General features: G+C 43.0%; 1 protein-coding gene across 2 annotated transcripts; it reads left to right on the top strand.

Annotated features, from left to right (window-relative positions):
* The first annotated feature begins 525 nt into the window (after positions 1–525).
* On the top strand, positions 526–20,871 carry Ldaf1 (Lipid droplet assembly factor 1). 2 transcript variants are annotated; one of them, XM_037431059.2, is made up of 3 exons: positions 526–702; positions 8,363–8,649; positions 20,560–20,871. In XM_037431059.2, exons 1-3 carry the CDS (start codon positions 671–673, stop codon positions 20,718–20,720), a joined length of 480 nt encoding a protein of 159 aa, XP_037286956.2. In that variant the 5' UTR covers positions 526–670; the 3' UTR covers positions 20,721–20,871. The 2 variants fall into 2 exon arrangements, with proteins under 2 accessions (XP_037286956.2, XP_037286957.2); XM_037431060.2 differs by lacking the exon at positions 526–702 and adding an exon at positions 3,983–4,138.
* The last annotated feature ends 1,975 nt before the right edge of the window (positions 20,872–22,846 follow it).

Below are 22,846 nucleotides of genomic sequence, written 5' to 3'. Positions count from 1 at the left end.
TCTGGAGACGTTCTAGTCTAGACAGAAAAGAAAAACCTTAACATGCGCGCGTCTACTAGCCTAGACTATTTACTGGCGACAGGATTCATAAATAGTTTAACTGCGCTAATACAAACAAGGACACATGCAAAGTGGAAGAAACATGTTGTATTAGCGCTGAAACTTGTTTGTTCAAAACGTTGAAACTTGTTTGTATTAGCGCCGTTAAACCATTCAGGAATAAACGTCAACCAACTAGCCCAACCTGGTGCTCTTCCGTCGGCAGAAGATGCCAAGGAAATGTAGGTTTACCAAAAAAAAAAATAATTTAGTCGTACTCAAATCACTTAAAAGGCGCGCCAAAAAAAAAAAAAAAAAAAAAACCTCGTCCGTTGTGGCGGCGGCGCGCCTGTCAGTTGTCGTCAGCGGCGGCGCGTCAACGTCGCAGCGAAGATTTTAACGCATAACGCGATAGCATTGCCTCTAGCGGTGATAAACTGCTTCACAATTTGTCATGTGTTTGTGCGGCGCTCACTTTGAATTATTAGCCACTGCCTGCTGGCAGCTGCTTGAGCAGCGCCGCACCGCCTTCGAGCGCGTTGTATGGAGGATATTTTGGGCTTCCTTCCAATTTCCGCAAACAAGCTTGTTTAGTGGGAATTCAGCGCGGCGCTGTTGCTGCACGTCTCCAATGCAAGCGGACAGTGCCAGCGACGGTAGGAGGTGAGACTGTTTTTCCTCTATCTCTTCCCGGTTGTTTGCTGACTACGCTGTTTCAACGCCGCTGCTGCGCGAACGAGAAAGAGGTTTCGCTTATTCACCCTGTCACATTTGTGGTGACGGATGGGGAGTACAAAGAAGTGACCAACGCTGGTTCGGTGATTTCCGCTTGTTTTGATGTACGGAGGTTCCGTAGTTTGTGTTATTCACCGCTAGTTTCTCTCTTTTCCCTGTACTGGCCCGCCGTTCAGCTAGCGACAACCGCTAGCTGAATCAGGGCCGTTACTAGGGGGAGCTGTGGGGGTTCTGACACCCCCCATAATTTTGTCGTGCTTTAGCTTTTCGGGTGATACTGAAGTATTTGCAAGCCTTCACATCGACCCGGCTCCAGATGCCAAAGATAGCCGTTTGAGACATAAAAATCCCCGAAAAAAAATATTCCTGGATACGGTCATGACCTACATGGATTAACCGATGATTTTGTTATCCGATTAATGCGATTAACATTGAAGGTTACATTTCCTTTTTCAAGTCCTGTACTTTCTAACCCCCCCCCCCCTTTTTTTTTTCCTCCAAACTTAGAAAAAAAAAAAACATTTTACTAGTTGCAATTAGCTGGTTTCTATGTAATATTGTTTATCGTGCAATCCAGCACGCTTGATTTCTATATGCTTGCATTTATGCTAAAGCTCTAACATAGTTGGGGAAAGGAAAGTGGGAAATAATGCATAATTTCGAACAATAAGGTAACATTTCTATCCCATTTATTTGGGTGCGAATTGTGATACACTTTGTGGAAATGCATCAAGTTTGCATGGCATGATTCTAAGGCACTCTGTATTACATTTCAAGAAAGATGACAAAGGAATATGTTCTTATCAATGAGTTTGAGAAATTAACAACATTTAGCTTGTAATTAAATATCTAATTACTCTGCGATTGGTCACCTTCAATCCTTGCATAAAAAAATTGAATATTAGGCCCAAAATGCATGCTGTTGGATTTTTAATTGCACCCATTTGGAACAGAGGAAAAACACTCTTACATTAGTTGTGAAATGCCTCGCATTGAACGATTGTCGAGCACGATGCAAAACAGTCACAAAGATAATTTCGAACAGGATGAAAGCCACACTTGATATATATCAATCGTCTTAGAGAACAAGCCGACTTCAGAAATGGTTACCCTGTCATTCCACAGCTACAGTGCTGCTCCTCCAAAAAGTTAGCAAAAAGTTGGGAAAATCATGATTAAGGGGTCCATTTGTGAGTTTTAACCTCTCCCCTGCTATCCAATGCTTGGAGTATTCAAATGACTGCATGAGAACAAACAGGTTTCAAGATTAACTTTTGTCTTGAAGGTCTTGGTGGCTTCATGCTACAAGTGGGAGGTTGTCGATTTCCATTTATTAAGATTAGCGACAATACCTGAGCAATGTACAGTTTACCAACATCGTACTCTTCAGCAGTAATGGCAGTGAATTACAGAAAAAAGAAATGACTGGAGATTTAAAGAGACAAAGTCTCAAAGTAGTGTTGAAAATAAATATGCAGACTACAAAGATAATGCCAGGTGGTCTGGCAAAAGATAGAGAATTCATGACAGACAGCCGGACCCTTGTGTCAGTAAAAGAACATGTTTATCTTTGCCAAACACTGACGGGAGTGCCTACTCTCGAAGCAGGAATCCACCAAAGAATAAAGATGGACTGTTGTGTGTGTACGGCAGGCACTCCTACCGATAACTTGCTGTGATCATGGACTAGAATGGAGCAATTCAATATGCCAGTTCAGCAATTCTATTTTGCCAGTTGAACATCCATGGCAGAAACCTGGAGAATAACATCGAACCTCAATAAGAAGCTAAGGGCCAGTCAGTGCTGAGTGGAATTATAAATAGGAATGCAGCAGAGTGGGTCAGAGAACAAACAGAGTATCCGATATCTTAGCAGTTATTAAAACGAAATCTGTCCACGGCATGCACAGCCGTGGACAGCAGAAGTGCTAGATGAAGCGACGAAACCAAGAAATTGACATGCATAAAATATAATCTTCGTGCCCAGAACTGGGTGGCTGTGACATCATTGTAAGAGACTTTTGTCTTACAGTAGATGTTCAGGATCTCTCCATTGTATTGCTAGAAGCCGACACCTGTCACTCTCTTGTCTCTTCTGTTGTTCCACCTAGTGTGGTATATAGGTAAGCGTGCTATGTGCGTACAATAAGCATTGCAGGTTGAGCGTCGTGTTGTGGTCATGTTGATTCGGTCATGTTGATGCAGTCATGTTGATGCACCTCAAATAATTGGTAGTAAAGACGAAGACAGGACTCTCATTACAGAGTGTTGTAAATTTAATGTGGTTTTAAGGTGCTGGCTGAGACAGATGTAAAAAAAAAGCAGATGTAAACATTGATATACTGGACAGGAGTGGCACTGAAACAGCTCATGAACTTTGAGAGACATATTTTAATTGCAATTTTTAAATTGCTAATTCCAGACATGCATACACAATTCGCAGTGTGAAATATGTTCACGAGGTAAGGCAAAAGGAGACTCGTATGTCTCCTGGTGAGGTTTTCACCGCGGACTTGTGTGTCCGGCAGCAGGAGAAAAACTAGTGAAAACATGTCAATTTTTCAAAAAGATAGGTACTACCTTGGCTAGTAAAATGTCAGTAACATTATATTCAGATCAAGGGCGCTTGTTCTATATGAAGTTATAAATGCAGTGATAAGCACTTGATACGAAAAATCATGTGTTATGCATGTGCCAAAATTGCACCATGCTCCACTCCATTCAATAAATCTGTAGGTAAGTGGGCATGCTTTTTTTTACAGCTAGTGCCTGAAAACCGCGCTTAGTGGTAAGCCGCACCGACCTGTCCTAAATGTTTTAGTAACTTTTATAAATCTGGATATAGGAGAAGATGCTAATTATTTAAAAACAAGCATAACTATGACTGCAGAAATGTAAAGATTTCAACCCCACCTTTGTTTACACTGTCTGCAGATGAACCTTGATGACGGATACATTTCCAGGCAACAAATCACTTTATTAACAATATTATATTAGACATATATATTTTATTTAATGCTTTTCAAGAAACTGTTTTGATTCAATGCTTTCTAAAAAAAGAACTCTGTCACATGGCCAAGCTTTTTTTCATTAGCTCGGAATGTGGTTTCGTCACTTGTCTGTCATTGTGTAGCCTCCCACTCTAGGCTGCGACAAATATACAGGGCACGAGTGTGTTGACTGATAACTGTGTTCATGCACTGCTTTATCTTTTGTGTTCTCGATAGCACACGTGCTGTGTGTCAATCCACCTGTAGTGAAGCTTATCGAGCAGCCCAAAGCCTATTTCAAGCTTCACGCTTCAAATGCGATGACAGGGTTAGTAGTCGGAAGATTTCAGGCCTGTCAAGTTGTAGACGTCAAGGTATGGCATCAACATGTTTTATGGGTGCTGTATGATTTTCGTCTGAGAAGTTAACTACATCAAGGCGCAACCTCTTTTCTATTTCGTATGCATGAAAAGCACAACTTTTATTAGGCAAATAATGAATTTGAAGGTAATTTGTTGCACCTAAAGAGAACGCTATCTAGATCATGTCATATGTATCAACAACAATTTTGATTTGCTACGTCACATAATACGTACTAATAGGAAAGTTTGCGAAGCGTGATATGGATGAAACAGCACACGTAGAAAGCAATCATGTACAGATAAAAATGATGCAAACACAGACACTGGTGTTTGTATCATTTTTATGTGCTCAAGATTGTGACTTAATTGTGTCCTGCTTTGTCAATATCATGCTGCATTGCATTTCTTTACTACAAAAATTGCTAAGAATTATTAAGTTAAATGTTAAAAAGATTGAAGCATGGAGTTCATCATTTTATGACTTAGGAAAACAGGCTCATATCGCCATTAGCTAAGCTGCATTTATCAGAGCATCTAAAGGGTTTATTCATTATATTTCGGTGTACAGCTTCTGTGAAATTGTTAGAGTGCTAATGGAGCACTTTGTTATCTGCGTCCTACTCTTAAGTTCTCGAAACATAACTTCAAGAGGAAGGCGTAATGCATCACTTATTTTGTCTTCTTTAGATGTCTTAATTGATAGTACCTATCCACACAACTGTAATATGCAGGGTTTCAAGAAATGTGTCTTAAATACTCGAAAACCAGTAGAATGCAATATTTGCTGTCTTCACAATTGCTGTATCTGATGTGGCAGGCATCTCATGATGGTCAAAGATCTAATTTGGGACTATAGTTAAGGAAATAAAGTTAACTTTTTAATTATCAAAGCTAGGCTGTTATGTCCAGTGCTCGCATTGAAGTTCTTCATGTGAAAAAAGTATCGTAGCTTTGAAGTGTAAAAAAAGCAGTCTCTAGAAACTGATGTGGTGTAATAAAATTAAATCGAATTTGACGGCGACACCGAGAATGAAGCATTGATGAGTGAAACAAGCAGACGACCTGAATAAAGTCACTATTTAAGACAATTACATAAGTGCAGTTCTTTGGTGTTTGTTAATACATGTGTACCACTTTTAATTACTGTGCCAAATAATGTCTTTAGCCATGATAAGATGCCTGCAGCTACAGCAGAAGTAATTCTGAAGGGGACAAATGTCGTATTTCTCCAATTTTTGGGGGGGGATTTTAGATACATTTTTTTTTAAATAACCAGTATTTTTTGTTGTGATTCCTTAAGTAGAAAGTTGTCAACCTAGTTCATCAGTTTTCTTAAATTTTGTACCTTGAAAGCACTCGCCTTTCTCTACCTGCAGGGACCTACATTATCTAAAAGTGAACGCAGACAAAGAACACCCCTCACACACCACAATTAACAATTTGTCGATTTCTACCCCATTTGACAGCCGTTCTTCTTTGAGACAGCCCTACTCACTTCTTGTGAGTGGCCTCACTAAGCAGACGGGTGTGCCACTTGAACGCCGTTTGATTGCTCCTGCTGCATATGTTCTGCCGTAGCAAAGGCAGCTATATAAAACTGTGATGTATCTTTTGTGGAAATTACAAAACATGCGCATACTGCACTCATCCGTACGTACTTCCTCGAACTCGAGCACAAATATAGTTGTCCAGAATTCTGTACCGATGTCTCAAAGGCGAGCACTTCTGTTTCCTATGCTGTGGCTGGCCCATACTTTCCAATGCAGGCTCTTTGCACCTCAATACAAGCATATTCACAGATACAGCCTATGCGATATTTGCGGCCATCAAACACATTATAAAATTAAAACTAAGTGCAGTCATATACACCCATTGCTTTTAAGCGTGGTAAAAGCCCTCAAAACACAGAACTTGTGTCGCTCGACTCACTCTCATGCACGGTCTATACACTCAAACAGAATGTCGTACTGTGCTGGGTGCCAGAGCATCACAAGACACAAAGAAACATGCCGGCTGATTACTTAGCTGCATCCATCAATAAAAACACTGCGAACGCATCCATATCTATCCCTGCACTTGACCTAAAACCTTTCGTTAAACAGAAGTTCGGGGCTTAGTGGCAGAGCACATGGACTAGGCACACACAAAATGAGCTGCACGTAATCGCGCCTGAACTTTGGTAATTCGCTGCCATTATCAGTCACGCCGCACAGAAGTAATACAATGCTAACAGGAAGTGCATGCACTACACATTCATGTCTATTGTCCAGTGGCAATCCATCTTTCTGTGATAAAAGTAGTGACCACATAAGTGTAGTGACCACCATACTTTATATTTTAATACAATGCAAGGATTGAATGCTATTAGAAAACAACACTTTCTGTTACTCTACCGACAGCACAATATTCCGTTGCACCTATTGATGTTCATAGCGAGTCATTTCTCAAGTCACGCATACATCTCTCTTTTTTCAGTTGAATGTTTTCTATTGAGTATCTTTGCAGAGAGGTAGATATTTCACAAGTGAAAGAAAACAATTATGTTTGCTGGATTAATTTTTTAAAATTTGAAGTATGCTATTTAAACAAAAATGAGGCACCTACAATTTTTGGGAATTTAAAACAGGATCACATCTTCATTCAGCAATTTACAACCATGCACCGATTTATTTTAACATAGCGTTTAATCTTGTCAGCTTACAAAAAAGAAAACAAATGAGACAAACATTCTGCCAGATTGTTTTTGCAAACACTGAAAAATAATGGCGCTAAAATAGATGCTTGCAGAATACCAGAGGCTTAATCATAGGCAGAAAATATGGGGCAAAAATGCAAGTTTAGTTCAACTAAGAGGATTGGTAGTCTTTCCTTCAGCATGCACAAGCTGAGACAAACACTGTTAGTATGGATTTTATAGATAACAAGCTGCTGAGAAATGTCAAATCTTTGCAAGTTTAGCTAAAACGGGTGCTTGTACAAGTTGCTTCATACTTTGGGTAGATAAAACAGCGCAAAGGAGGCAGAACGCACACGGAGAGCCGTATCTGTGTTCCTTTTGGTGCGTTCGTTTTTTTTTTTTTTTTTCGCTGCATTATCTTGCCTTTGAGAGGTCAGATATAAATGGCTTTGGTTAGCAACAGCAGAACACTGGGACTCGAAAAAAACAACCTTAGTTTCTACAGACCTGCTTTGGGCGAAACCACTTTGAAAAAATAATCTTACACTTAAAGAAAATCAACAAATGTGCGAACGTTTGCAAATGTAGGTGATAGGGACAGGGAACAGCAATTTTTTTGGGTGTTCTTTGTACTACCATATCTTTTTTTGAACTGACACAATTTTTGGGTTCTTCCCCTCCTTGCCCCCCCTCTGGAATGGAAACATGTTCATACAAAAAGCAAGAGATGAAAATTTTGTTTTCGGAAAGGAACGATGGTATATCAGTTGCCTTTGACAACAAAACTTGGTATTCGGTTATAAGGAAAAGAATTCCTCGGTTTTGACCTATTTGTGTTTTGAAAAAATGTGAAACGTTTAAAGGGTGCTAACATTGTATACTACCGGTCAGCACAGCTAGGAGTGTGTGCAATATTTGAGAAAACTGAGGAAAAGAGTTCAACAAAAACTTTGTTCAGTGACAGAAGGATCAGGTAAACAAAAGAAAAGCTGTTGAGTTGCATGAATAGAGGTGTGTGAATAAAACCTTTCAACCCTCGCTCATGCATGAATAATTATTGAGTGGTAGAATATTTTTTCAGTTCAGGTGTTAATAACCATAACTAAGTGAAATTCCACAGTTTTACAAGTCTGCCGCGGTGGATCAGCACTGCAGTGAGGAGTATTCATATGATTGGCCAGGCAGTGGCGCCCTCTCTTGTGAAATGCGAGAGTCGACTGAATGTTTCAGAGGCATTTTTAGCTATTTAAAGTTGAATAATGAGATTATTTCTTGGTTATTTCTGTTAGCTATTATTTTTCACTTTGTTCCTTTATTTTCATTTGATTGTGAGTACTGTAAGCTTTGTTTTAGGCCTGTATTGACCACTTCATTTTGAGCATGATTGCACCACATGAGATCTATGAATGGATGCCATGCTTTTTTTTTGTCACACAAGTTTTGCACACTTATAACACATGCATCAGCTAAATAAGGGTCATTCTATGCGCATTACCTCTTCTTCTTGTGTCGGTAGTTTTGGGACGTTAAACCCCACATATCATCTCCTTCTTGTGCAGTGCGTCGCATACCCCCGATGACTGGGAAGACCTGGCCATGAGCAGCCGCCCAGCAAGCGTGATGGAGAACATATTGATGACTATCAGCGCGCTCGTGCAGCGCGCCTCCTCTCAGATCGAGCTCGTTCGCGAGTCTGAGCTGTACCAGACGTACCTGAAGGACAACCCCGTGTTGTCCACGAGTGCAGCCGTCATGCTGGGTGTTCTCAGCTTGCCGGCACTGGTCTTTCTCAGCTTCATCGTTGTCCTCTGCCTCCTTACTTTTATGGGCTTCCTCTTTATTGAAGGTAAGTTGTACTCGCACCAGAAGGCAGCCACAGTCAGTCTTCTGGTGAAAATGGTTGATGGGGCGAGTTGGGGATTCATGATGGTTTGGAATGTGAGCGTCATAGGTGGACAGGGACGTCCGTGTCTTAGCTGTCCCTGTCTACATACCGCGCTTTTACTTCGAACCTTCTGGGGAAGCTATTTCTTTGACTGTGGGTTGTACTAAGAATTTCAGTTGCAAGTATATTCAAACATTTAACTGGTGAATTTTCCGCTCATGCCACTAGGGTGTACTTACCCCGGACACTTAATGCTTCTAATTTCGAGCTTGATTTCTTCATCAGGTATTTGTTGAAGTATTTGTTGGGAGGTACATACAGGGTCTGTTATAAAAGTAATGTACATTAAAAAATTTTTTTTATTGTTGGGACCTATGCAAATGGCTTAAATTCTTGAAGATACCATTGCACTGCATCAGCAGACTCGCATAGACATGTTTGCCATGCCTGGAAGGTACTCTGAAAGCTTTTGACAGTAATGTCGCTCAGCAACTTTGTAACATGCTCTTTGGTGTTTTTCGCAATCTCCAATGCTTTCCTTTCAAAGCACGTCATTGCTTCAGGCTAGTTGGTAGTCCATAATTGCAAGGCTTATAGCGCGGAACTTCTTACACAAAAGAAAGAAATACACGACAGGTGCAAGCGCTTACTTCTAACTAAAGTCACTGTGTGTGCTACCTTTCGGTAGCAGAGTAGTGCCTTCGTTTTCCAGTGCGGCTAGCAACCATGCACTGCGGAAAAGTTGGTGCACAGGACCTACCGTTGAAAGCGATTGCCGTTCTCTTGGAATCTATTAAGTGACCGTCGTGCGCTCTGTAGCTCATTAGCTACGAACTGGTTCTTTTATTTGCATGAGATTCATAGTCTTTAAGCTTCGACAGCAGAGTTTCTGCATGTATTCGGCATCATTTTCGAAAAAAATACTGAAATAATCAATGCTGTAGCCTTAGTGGAGCACTCCTTGAATTGCGGAGAACCTATACTTTGTATTTGTGGGTTGTTGGTTATCTTCCATAACTGGCGCCACTTGATCATGCGGCAGCAGGGGGGCATGTTATTTGACACTACGCTATGCCTTTGTGCTACCGTCACAGACTAAAAAATGCTTTTGAACTCCCGTGGCACAGTCCTGAAAACAGATGTTCCTTCTTTCTTCCCCCTTCGTTGACATGCCAGACATGTCAACTGACGATCGGTGATAGGCGTAAGCAAGTCATTTGCAAAAACAAAGCAATGTTTTGCTGCGTTACTAAGGTTGCTAACCAGGGAAGATGGCAGACCTATGCGCTACGGCGTTCCCGTATAGGGAGCATATACAGTGACTATACTTCCAATTAACCTTTAAAAGAACACTAAAGGCAACTATTAAGTCGACCTTGGTTGTTGAAATAGCGGTTCAAAAACATCTTAGTGTTACTTTTGTGCCAAGTCACGTTTGAGCGTGTGGAACGTTTGAGCGAAGTAGAACGTGTCAAGTAACTGTGGCCGTGCAGTGTTGCCCGGCTTTACTGTGCGGCCGCTGACACTAGTAGCAGCAGAAGTAAAGCAGCGGGAGCCACAGCAGCAACAACGGCCATTGAAGAATTTCCTGTCATTGGCTCCAAGATGGCAGACTGTTTTGGTTCAACTGACCTCTGCTAGATGTCACGACCTGTCCAGTTTAACCAGGCGAAAATTAAACTTTTGAACAACTCACGCCATTCCCCACAGTAACCTTCCGCGGTTCTTTTTTCCATGTATCAAACAAAAACGAACAAGCAACATTTTATTATGTCTTTTGGTACATGGAAGGCTCTTTATTTAGTGCAGCTAGTTTTATTACTAGTGATTAATTGTAGGCAGTACGGCTAACGTAATAGGGATCACTTTGCAAATGCCCTATCGTAGTGCATGTGTTCTCATGCATTTACCTTAATTTCTCGGTAAGTAGGGCAATGCTGTTGATAATATTGTGATTTTAGACGTTGTCATACAGTGGGCTTTCACTCTGACATAAATTGTTGTTTGACTTTAGTGTCCCTTTATTATCGGAGCTCTAAAATATATACCAGTGAGAGAAAGAAGGAACAGTCGCACTCAGTCACCTGATCAAAACAGCATGTGTACATCACAATGCAATTTTACCATCTGCCATCAGGGAAGTGTATTTCTCTTGGGGTTAAGAGAAACGATAGTAATCACCGTAATCACCGCATTTCATTGCTCCAGCTTCTATTATCTCCAGAGTGCTCTAGTCTTTGTCTTCAAACAATACTGCAGTATTATCAAAGTACAGTTCCTTCCACACTTCAAACAAAAGGTGATCAGGTCCCCGCAAAGGCGTCTGGGCAAGCAGGCGTTTGGTGTGTAACGACACCACGGGCCCGAGCTAACGGGGGGATTTCGAATCCCTCCCACGCCCACCCATGCGTGGTTTTGCTGTGTCCGGGGAAAAGGGGATCCTGGGGGTTGAGCTGACGCTGGGTGATCGGACCTTTATGGCCCCCCGGCAGAGGCAACACATCCCTTTGGCCCCGGCTTCATGTGGACAGCAGCCCTGGGCTGACCCACCCAGGGGAAACCGGCAGTCGCCTTTTCCTATCTCTCTCTCTGTCTACATCTTCGTCTTTATCTCTCATTTTTAATCTGTTTGGTCATCTTCTGTTTTCCCGTTTACTTCCAAATTTTTTGGTGGCTAGGGTTAACCCTGTGTAGTTACCCAACCTTGGGTAGTTATATTTGGTTATAGTGGCGATGCATGGCTGGCGTCTCCAAGTTTTCACCATTCGACCTTGTAGCGTCCCCTTGTTGGGCTCGGTGGTGGGTGGCCACCATTGCGGCCAAACTGTACACAATCTGTATGGCCAACTTTTTACCCCCTCTCCCTGATCACCGCCAGAAAAGGCGGCGCACCGAAGAACCGTTTCTTCTTTCCAAACCAAAGCAGTTCTTCCCCAAGTTTCATGTCCTGCATAGCCAAAAAGAGAACAAAACAGTCCGAGCAATCTCACCTTTTCTTATCTTGAAAACACTCACCAAACCAATCGGCCCAGGATATCGTAATGAAGTTGGGAAGCAGCGACCGCCTTTTGGAGGTTCGCGACAAGCTCCAATACGACAACTTACCTAAACTGGTAGCGTTTGGGGATGTGTCAGTCTCAGTGAACCCTCACAGGTCAATGAATACAGTGTGCGGCGTGGTCTCTGATGACGACCTGCTTGGACTGTCCGAAAGTGAATTATTAGAAGGCTGGCAAGACCAGATTGTAGTCAAGGTCCAAAGAATAATTATACGACGAGAAAAAAGAGACACCCACGAAACACATAATCATCACCTTTGGTACCAGTGACTCACCTGATTCAATTGAAACTGGCTACTGCAAGCTCCGTGTCAGGCCCTATGGGCCAAACCCTCGCAGATGATTCAAGTACCAGCGCTTCGGACATGGGTCACAAAGTTGCAGAGGGCGCATTACTTGCTTAAAATGTGCATCTAACGAGCACCATCAGATACGTGTACTTCAAACACATCATGCTGTGCGAACTGTGAAGGAGACCATGCTGCCTACTTGAGATCGTGCCCAATCTGGAAGAAAGAAAAACAAATCCTTGAGATTAAAGTGAAGTTAAATCTGTCCTTTCAAGAAGCACGTAAACGGTTCTCCATTCATCAGTCCAGTCCCTCCTTCGCCGATGTGAGGCGCCGGGGCGCTGCGCCACATCTTTCCGTGCCCGCAAAAGTCGCACAGAGTGACACTGCGAGCGCGCCACAAGCGCCACCGGCTGGAGCAGCCAGTACTGCTCCGCCACCTAAGAAACAGGGCCAGCAGACTCCGCAGTCTGCCGAACCTCGGACCACTGCAAGCGCAGTTAGGTCCGAAAGTTCTGTGAATGTGCCGGCCGAGCAGGCATCATCCACCACCTCACAAGAGGCGATGGATACAAGTACGACTCTTCCGGCGCCTAAGACGCAGAAGGAGAGGTGCATCTTTTTGGAGTACACTAAATAAGAAAGACTACGAATTACAGGGCCTCCTAAGGACCCTGTAATGTAAGGCAACACCTTTGTACACACAGCACCACACAGATTAACAATGACACAAATATTACAGTGGAACATCAGAGGACTGCTGAAAAACCTCGACGATATTCAAGAACTTTTACACAAACATACACTAAATGTGCTGTGTGTACAAGAGACACACTTGAAACCGAAACACACAAACTTTCTACGTCGTTATGCTATGTTTCGAAAGGATCGGAATGATGTAGTCGCATCGTCCGGTGGTGTTGCCATTGTTGTGGATCCAGGAATTGCCTGTACACATTTACCACTTCAGACGTCTCTTGAGGCAGTAGCCGTCCGAGCCGATATATTGAATAAACTGGTCACAATTTGCTCTATTTATATACCTCCTCAGCACCAACTTAGTAAAAAAGAATTCCAGGCGTTAATTGATGAACTTCCAGAACCGTATCTTCTCCTTGGAGATTTCAACGCACATGGCAGTCTGTGGGGTGACTCGCGCTGCGATGCACGAGGTCGTCTGGTTGAACAGTTTCTTTTCTTCTCTGGCGCGTATCTCCTCAATAGGAAAGAGGCAACATATTATAGCCTTGCTAACCATACCTATTCGACAGTTGACCTAAGCATTGTATTTCCATCGCTTCTTCCACTACTTCTCTAGAAAGTCATTAATAATCCTTTTGGAAATGACCACTATTCTGTAGTTCTGAGCTCAGCAGTACCAAATGAAAGTCCTCCACAGGTTCCCAAGTGACTGATAGAAAAAGCCGATTGGGACCAGTTTTACAAGGCTGCTAGCTTAATTGGACTGACATATGCGGTTCTAGCTTACATGCAGCTGTAAAATACTTTACTGCTTTTGTTATTGAAGCTGCAGCTAAGTGCATTTCACAAACATCTCGACTGGGCAGAAAACGACGAGTCCGTTGGTGGAACAGCGAGTGCTGAAATGCTCGCAAACAACAAAACAAAGAATGGAGACTGCTTTGACGCTCACCGACCGCTGAAAATCTTGTCAATTTTAAAAACATCCAAGTCCCAAGCCAGGAGAACGCGTCGACAGGCCAGGAGGGCGAGCTGGCAAGGTATTTATCAGAAATCAGTACATATACACATGAAGCAAGAGTCTAGAGAATGGTCAATAGGGTAGTAGGACGAGAACCACATACTCTTCCTCTAGTAAGCACACAAGGCAATGGTTTGGAAGACCAAGCGAACGCCCTTAGTGCACACTTCAAACAGGTCTCCAGCTTGTCCCATTATAGTCCAGCGTTCCAACGATACAAAGCAAGGACAGAAAAACAGAAAATAGAACGCAAATCCACAAGCAATGGCGCATACAGTGAACTTTTCATCTTAGCTGAGTTACAGACATCATTAAACTGCTGTAACGAAACCGTCCCAGGCCCTGACTGTATATTATACGAAATGCTCAAACGTCTGCCTCCTGAAACCCAAAAAGCTCTCCTTTTTTTGTACAATTCCGTTTGGTTTTCCGGTGAGATTCCTTCCACCTAGAAAGAAGCAATAATTATTCCGATTCTTAAACAGGGCAAGGACCCATCTTTAGCATCAAGCTACAGGCCCATAACATTGACGAGTTGCCTATGCAAGGTTTTTGAAAAAATGCTGAACAGACGGTTGATGCATTTCCTTGAAACAAATAGCCTGCTTGACCCATACCAGTGCGGCTTCCGAGAGGCTAAGTCCGCTACTAACCACCTTGTCCGTGTCGAGGCACAAATTCGTGATGCTTTCTTTCATAAACAATTCTTTCTGTCAGTGTTCCTCGATATGGAGAAGGCCTGTGACACTATGTGGCGCTTTGGCATACTCCGAGACATGTCACACCTAGGTGTGTGGGGCAGAATGTTGAAAATAATCGAAAGCTACCTGTCTAATCGGACATTCCGTGTTCGAGTGGGCACTGTGCTGTCCTGTAGATTTGTTCAAGAAACAGGAGTGCCGCAAGGAGGGGTATTGAGTTGTACACTTTCTATAGTGAAAATGAGGTCTTTGTGCCTCATTATCCTATGAAATATGTTTTACTGTACATATGTTGACGACGTGCAGGTCAGCTTTAAGTCCCGTAACCTCTCAGTGCCTGAACGTCAGGTTCAACTAGGTTTGAACAAGGTCTCTCAATGGGCAGATGAGAATGGTTTTAAACTGAACGCGCAAAAAAGTACCTGCATCTTGTTCTGCCGAAAGAGGGGCATTCATTCCGATCCGGATTTTGACCTGCATGGTCAACGCCTGTCTGTGAAGACAGAGCATAAGTTTCAAGGCCTAATGTTATACACAAAACTAACCTTCATCCCATACATCAAGTATTTAAGAGACAGGTGTTTAAAAACCATGAATATCTTGAAAGTGTTATCACGACCTACATGGGGCAGTGACAGGAAATGTGTGGTGAATTTACTATACAAAAGCCTCGTACTCACACACCTAGATTACGGTGCTACATATAATCTATCAGTCTGCGACACCATCAGCCTCAAAGATTCTCGACCCTGTCCACCATCTAGGCATCTGCTTCTCTACGAGTGCTTTTCGAACTAGCCCCATAGAGAGTCTGTACGTAGAATAAAATGAATGGTCGCTCCACCTGCAGAGATGTTACCTGTCTTTTACATACTATTTCAAGGTTAATGCTGATGAGGAACATCCCGCTCACTCCACAATTAATGATCTGTCCAACTGTACCTTGTTCGATGACTGTCCTTCGCTGAGACAGCCCTACTCACTTCGTGTCAGGAGGCTCGCTGAGGAAACAGCTGTGCCACTTTTAGAACAACATTTAATGGCTCCAGCAGTATATCTGCCACCATGGAAGTGGCAAGTTATAGACTGCGATCTATCTTTCACGGAAGTCGCCAAACACGCACCTTCGGTACATATCCGCACCCACTTCCTCGAACCCCAACACAAGTACACTTGCCCAGAATTTTTCACAGATGCTTCGAAATCTCACCCTGATGTGTCCTATGCAGCTGTTGGCCCATCTTTCTCCAACTCCGGTATTCTGCACTCCAAAACAAGCATCTTCACAGCATAGGCTCACGCGGTATTTGTGGCTGTCAAGCATATTAAGAAACTGCAACTACAATGCGCGGTAATATACACAGATTCGCTGAGCGTTGTGGTGGCTCTGAAAACTCTGCAAAAACATAAAAATCTTGTCCTTGTGTCCTTGTGCTCTCTGTTATGCACGATCTACACTCTTAAACGGCATGTTGTAGTCTGCTGGGTGCTGAGGCACCGCGAAATCACTGAAAACGTGTTGGCGGATCAGCTGGGCCCATCTGCCCGAGACAATGCTGGCGCCAATACATCTGTAGCAGTCCCTGCGCTTGATCTGAAACCATTTATACGACCGGAGCTCAGGGCGTGCTGGCAGCGCCTATGGGATAGGCAGACAGAAAACAAACTGCATGTCGTCAAAGCGAGAATTGGAAGTTGGCCAACAGTATACAGATCACGCTACATACAAGTCACACTTACAAGACTACAGATAGGACACACACACTCGACACATTCATACCTTTTGTCTGGTGGAGATGCACCATTGTGCGAGAGATGTGGAAAACCGCTCACGGTTCTCCACATCCTCGTCCAGTGCATTGATTTAGATTCTCTCAGAAAAAAGCACTTTTTATATTCCTACCGACAACAGATATATACCCTTGGACCCATCAATGTTCATCGGTAGAGAACCCCTTTTTCCTCGTAAATCATTGCTGGCGTTTTTAACCGATGTACGTACTTTTAATGTCATAGTATACTCAGGCGCTCCGTAGCACGATCTCTGAAAAGAGGTCGCTGCCGCGGTGGCTGCATCTCCATCACTGTCCTACTGTCACGACGTTTTGCCATTTAGTATTATTGCACATATTTCACGTCAATGTCATGGTTTTAATGCTTCTATGTTTTTACCCGCCTTAGCGCGAGGAATCTTAAGGCCCTTTTACAGCCACCTATCATGATCATTGTTCGCATCACTTGTCGACTGACCTGGCGCTCTTTGGCCATCAAATGGCCCTGGCGCCATAAAACATCACACATCATCAAGGTGATCAGGTATCGTTGTTGAAGCGAACACTCTGAAGCACTTAGTTACAAAGTTGAAAACAACGTTTCACGTGTAGGCACAACTTTCCACTCTCACTGCTCGTAAGAAACATATATTTCAGCCAGTATTTAGAGAATGTGCTAGAGAATATACTGAAGCAGAATTGTTCTTGTGTGAGGACAGAGAGACAGACAGACAGACAGCGAAAGTTAATAGAACCGGAGGAGTTACCGCAGGACTCTCTAACGAGGGAGGGGCTGTTGTAACCGCTGGCTGCGCCCACATAGAGGACAGAACGCCGTAACGCTCCACCCGTTCTTAAGCCCTCTGGACTGCCTAGATTTGCCTGCTCAGTTCCATACTTCTTATGGCCTCCTCCCATTCAGCTTAGCTTGAGAGAAGGTTGTTAGGCAGCGCGGGACATCGCCAGAGAATGTGAGCCATAGAGCAGAAGGTTTCATTGCAGTCAGGGCAGCTAGGGTCAACGTCCGCTTATATTTTACTTATGAATCTCCGCGACGGGAAAGACCCCATCTGCAACATTCTCAAGGTAGCTGACTGTGCTCTGCTGAGCTTTGCGTGAGGAAGAGGATAGATTTTTCTGCCAAGTTGGTAATGCGTGGTTATTTCATTGAATATGGGTAGTGCATCATTCTGCTGAGTCCTTTCCTGCCCCTCCGTAGCCTCCAGACCGTCGCGTAAGTTCTCGCCCACGATCATGGGCCAGCTCGTTGAGGTTTGGGAAGTCTTCAAGAACGTTCTTCCCCATGTGTGTGGGGAACCAAGTGATAACATAACCTGGACAAGCCCTCTTTTCTAGAATGGAGGTTGCCTCTTAAGCGAGGTTGCCCAGTTGGTAAGCTCTAATAGCATCTCTTGAGGTTTGTGTAAATGTAAGAACGCTCTGGGTCGGACAAGGCCAGCGCAACCGTGATTTGCCCTGCTATACCCGGGGTGGCCGCCTTTACCGAGGCGGAAGAGCGAAGCACTCCCCTCCTGTCTATAACCGACAAACCGAACATTCTACTGTTACCGTGCAGCGCTGCGTCAACAAACATGGTGGAGTCAATGTCATTCCTCACTCTCTTCAGTATGGCTTGTGCAGGGGCTTTGCACCTACCCTCGTTATGTTGTGGATGTACGTTTTGCGGGAAGGGCCCCACCATGTAGCTCGCCTTTGTTTCCCGACTCAGTGTTGTTCGCCATTCCTCTGTAAGCCTAGGAGACATGCTGACCTCGTCAAAAATACTCCTGCCTGCAGAGGTCGACGATAGCCTAACCACCTGGGTAGTGATCTGTGCCTCTATGATCTGGTCGATGTTATTATGCGTACCAAGTCCATCTAGCTTGCCAGTGCTCGTACAGATCAGCAAGCCAAGCACCTTCTTGATGCTGTTATGCAAAAGCGTATTTAACTTCCTCTTTTCTGTTTTGGCTCATACTAGAGCAGACACCACATAGTTAATATGACTCATGAGAAATGCATGGTACATGTTCAGGAGGTTGCCCTCACCAAAACACTTCTTTCGATTGGACACCCTTGCAATTAACCTCAGCATGTTCTCGGTTTTGGCTCTAATGTGGCTAATTGTTCTGGCATTACAGCCCCTTGCGTCTACGAGCAGGCCTAGTATCTTAAATGAGTCAATTATAGGAATTTTTTGCCCACTCGCATATAATGCCACAGGTAGCTGGTTGAGGGGTGTTAGACCCCTAACCCCTTGTTTTTAGCCGGTCTGTAAAGTAACAGCTCTGATTTACTGGGAGACAGCTTGAGACCCACGTCTACGAGATAGGTTTCAGTCTCGTCCAAGGCCGCCTGTAAAGCTTGCTCCATTTCTGCTAGGGAACTCCCTGGGCACCAAACCGTAATATCATCTGCGTAAAGTGCGTGACTTATGCCCCAGAGGCCACCCAGCCTGTCTGAAAGACCCCTCATCACTATATTGAAGAGCAGTGGTGAAATGACAGATCCCTGGGGGGCACCCCGAGGCCCCAATCTGTACTTGCTCGACCGAATCTGCTCCAGCTGAATACAGGCAGTTCTGTTCATAAGGAATGACTTAACGAATGCCTGGAATTTGACTCCAATGCCTATTCCCGCCGTGCCCTGCAGTATGTATCGTTGGCACACTGTGTCAAACGCCTTAGTGAGATCCAGGGCTGGAATACCTCGCACGTCCCGAGTGCCACTATCAAATATTTGCTTCCTCATCCTGCGTTGATAGGCCGTGTCGAAAACCCACCATATTACGCGGGAAGAGGTCCTTACACTCTATATAACCGGAAACTCTCTTCAAGAGCGCGTTATCTACAACCTTGCTTGTGTGAAGAAGTACTTTTTTCAAAAGAGGACATCTAATACCGATTAACAAGTGATAATTAGGTATCTCATGTAAAAAAATTACCAAGAATTAGAATTACAAGTTTCAGGGATAATTCTGTTTCAGTAAAAAGAGGAATGGCTTATAATCACAATGATAGTAAAATAATTACTCTAACTTTTATGGTTATGGAAAAAAAGTTACGTAAAGCTGGCCTGAAATACATGACAGGTATAGGGCTCACCCTGTTCCCTTAAAAGGACACTAAAGTGAAACAGTGATTTGTTTTAGTTGGTAAACTGCGCTCTGTAAACTCTTGTGTCTTAAGTTTCATTATTAGCAGAAACAATTAAAGTTGAAGTTTCATTACCAAATTTTGCGCCGTAATGTCCGTGCGTTGCGTAAGTGATTCCACAATGTATTTTCCATATTTAGGCTAGATGGGCTGAACAAAATTTTCAGAGACCTCGTATGCCAAGTCTATGGCACCCACAGATTACAATGTACTTCAGTTTTATCGATTAAAAGCTGCATAGGACCCAGTGGACGCCTTCAAAAATTGATGATGTCGCAGTGTTTGGTGAGGGAGTTTCATGATGGCGTCTCCACCCACAGTTACTTTTTGCGTGTTTTCTCCCTTACCAAGTGTCGTGTCGTGGCAAGAGTGGTGTTTTCATGATGTTGAAGTCGTGCTTTACTTATACTTGAAAAAGCGTTTTACTCTATTGTGTCCCTTCAACCAACATCTCTTTCTTCAATAAGCACTTTTTAAATTAAAATTAAATTCTGATTCTCGCAGCATCTTTTTGACTGAAGTGTTACTGTAGTTGCTACGACAATTATATTACAGCAAGATATTGATTGGTAGTAAAACATGAAACTTTAAACTTGCTGCTCATTTTGTTTCCTAGCAACCACCTCTTACTGCAAAATTGATAAACGTTTTGAAACAGAGCTGCATTTAAACGGTTGTAAGTCGACTCGCATTTAAAAAAAAGTTACACTGCCTTCAAAGGAAACAAAGTCAAAGGTAGCTTCACGGCAGTGCTTGAAAGCTGTGCATGAAAGCTAGATTTGTGGGAATACGTGGGGATGATCTTTCAGAAAGATTTTACGACTGATACTACTTTTCTATTCTAAGTTGACCCCTTAACTGCAAATTTCAAATTGAAACAAAATGGGTCGACCTAAAGTCATGTGAATACGATATTTCATTAACGCAAATTAATGTTTGTCTTTTGTTTCCTGCTGATTTAATAGAGTAAATTTTTTTCTTTACACTTCTTCGGACTTGCATGCTGAAACTTGGCGTTTGGCTTTTCAGTTGATATTTTTACTCACTTTTTAAGCAGCGTTCATATTCAGTTTGGTTTTAGAAGTTGGCTATTTGAGCATTCCTACTAATGAAAGGGTAATGTGATGCACATCGCACTATTCTTGTATGTCAAACTATTCTTGTATTTCAGGCACCTTGATCACATTTGGCGTGGTTGTCACTACCGGCATCCTGTTCTTCATCGGCACCTTTGTGGCAAGCTTCGGCTGCTGTCTCTATGCCATCTTTTACGTGCTCCAGACTTTGAAGAGAGTTGCCAACTCGACTGACAGCACTAAAAAACCGGAATGAACTGACCAGTCAGCGTTGCTGGCGACACCTCACCTACCTCACTCGTTTTATTGTCATGCACAACACGTGTGTTTTATTTTTTTTCCTTACATTTCCTGATGGACTTTTCTTTTGAAATTAAAAGAACTTGTTAAAGAGTGGTCAAGTTTTATTTTTGGGTTCAAGTATGTTTTCTTGAAACTTTAAGCTCACTCAGAAGTGCAAAATATGCTATAGTGTTCCAGAGCATGTTATTGAAATGCGGGTCTACGCACAGCACCTTATCCCCATGTGCACTCATAACACGCGTCTCTGTTCTCCTCTTTGAGCAACAAGTTGTGCTGGCGAACACATGGCGTCTTTTTTTTTTAAGGGCGTTTTTGTGAGCATTTTTTCTTTACGGGGCTCACCAAAAAAAGAAAAATAGAAACAAACTGCCGGCTTACTGCAGATGTTCTTGTTTTTCTCTTACGATAGAAGCCCCTTGGATTGAAACGTTGTATCTGTGGATGCATGTACATGCGGTAAGCAGACAGCGACATGACATTCCTGACACGCGAGTAGAATTAAAATACTTTGCAGTATACTACTTTTTTTTGCTTTGAAAGGCGCTTTGCAGAAATCTAGCTGCTGCAAGTTGTTCTGACGACACACAATGCACTCATTTCTTTATGTGGTCTTTCACCTCCGTAATGATATTACTCCTGGTTCCTCAGACAATTGCTGAAAAAAAATTAATTTTTAAAATTCTTTATCTCTAGGTTCCCTAAATTCTCTAGGCTCCCATAAATTGAAGGCCTTTAGGCCTTCAATTTATGGGAGCCTAGAGGCTTTGGCATTTCCTGCAAGGCTTGCACAGCATGCTTTGGGTAACGCTGCTTGTCAGTCAGTCTATTTGGGCCTCCCGGTACAATATTTTGTTGGCCAGAGGCAGAGTTTTTCTATTATGTACAATGATAACATAAACTTCTTTTTACAGCTGCCTTAATGTCAGATTTGCCAAACCCTGTGTTTGGCCTGTTGTTCTCGAACATGTGACAGTAAGGGGTATATTGACAAGTGCTAAATAGTGCATCATTTGTAAGTCTTCCATCTTAGTCAAAAGCATACAGACTAGCTTGCCTGGTCATCTGTTAACCTTGCTTTGCTGGTAGCCTGCTTCAGAGTCCCATGCATTGTTTTTACCTGTTTGTTGCTATTCCAACACACCTTCTGTTGGACCGAGCCCATTGATCAGCACTTTTGGCGCAGCCATTTTCAAAGTACTTTATAACTGCCTCCAGTTCTTGCTTTTCTTATAAAGGGAGGTACTTGCATGTAACGCTACTTTGAAAGAGTCGTTTGCAAGTCTGAAACAGCTGTTTGAAAAATTACTTTGTGTTCGGCGCTTCAAGAGGGAAACAGAATCTTCAATTGGATCTTGGATCCTGTTACTGGTGATCGTAGCAAGTTTGTGACATGCCAAGAACAGAACAGTTGGTGTTGAACTGGACCCATTGTGCCAATCGCTGCCAGACTACTGTTTACTAATGGTACGTACGGTCAAGCATCTTTGTCAGAAGCTGAAGGCAGGCCTCATGGCATGCTATGACCGTGAGAATTCGATTAACCGCTTTCTATTGGTAAGCGCTTAAGTTGTCTGCCATGACCTTGCAAGCTCTGCGGCGAATGGAGGCAGGAAGTGAGCCAATAGACCACTCAAAAGCACAGACCTCTGCCATAAAGCGACCGCCTAGAAACGCAGCCTATCACACTATGCAACAAGCACGTTTCTTGGAACACTTTTGAAACATTTCACGGTGACACTGAGAAAAAAGACAAATCGGAAAGCTAACTCGCTACTGAATGTTTATTAAAAGCGTATAAAAGGAAAAAATACTAGACCAACGTGACCTCATTAAAGCTTATGAAAACCGCAGAAGAAACAGCAGCAGCATTGCATCGTGAAACAGAAAAAAAAACTTAAACAGATCCCATGTACTCTCCCAGACAAGGAATTTTAAGATGCTGTTCTATCTCAGAAAATAGAAAACCTACTATCATTCACAGCAACAGAAAGTATATGTTAATCCATTGCTCACCCCTTTTTCTGATAATGTAAGCCTCAATTATTTCTCATGTGATTTGATGGCAATGTGTTGACAACA

This window comes from Rhipicephalus microplus, chromosome 7 (assembly GCF_043290135.1).
Source record: "Rhipicephalus microplus isolate Deutch F79 chromosome 7, USDA_Rmic, whole genome shotgun sequence".
NCBI classification, from domain to species: Eukaryota; Metazoa; Arthropoda; class Arachnida; order Ixodida; family Ixodidae; genus Rhipicephalus; species Rhipicephalus microplus.
The sequence above is the reverse complement of the archived record's forward strand: the minus strand, read 5'-3'. Positions and strand labels throughout refer to the sequence as shown.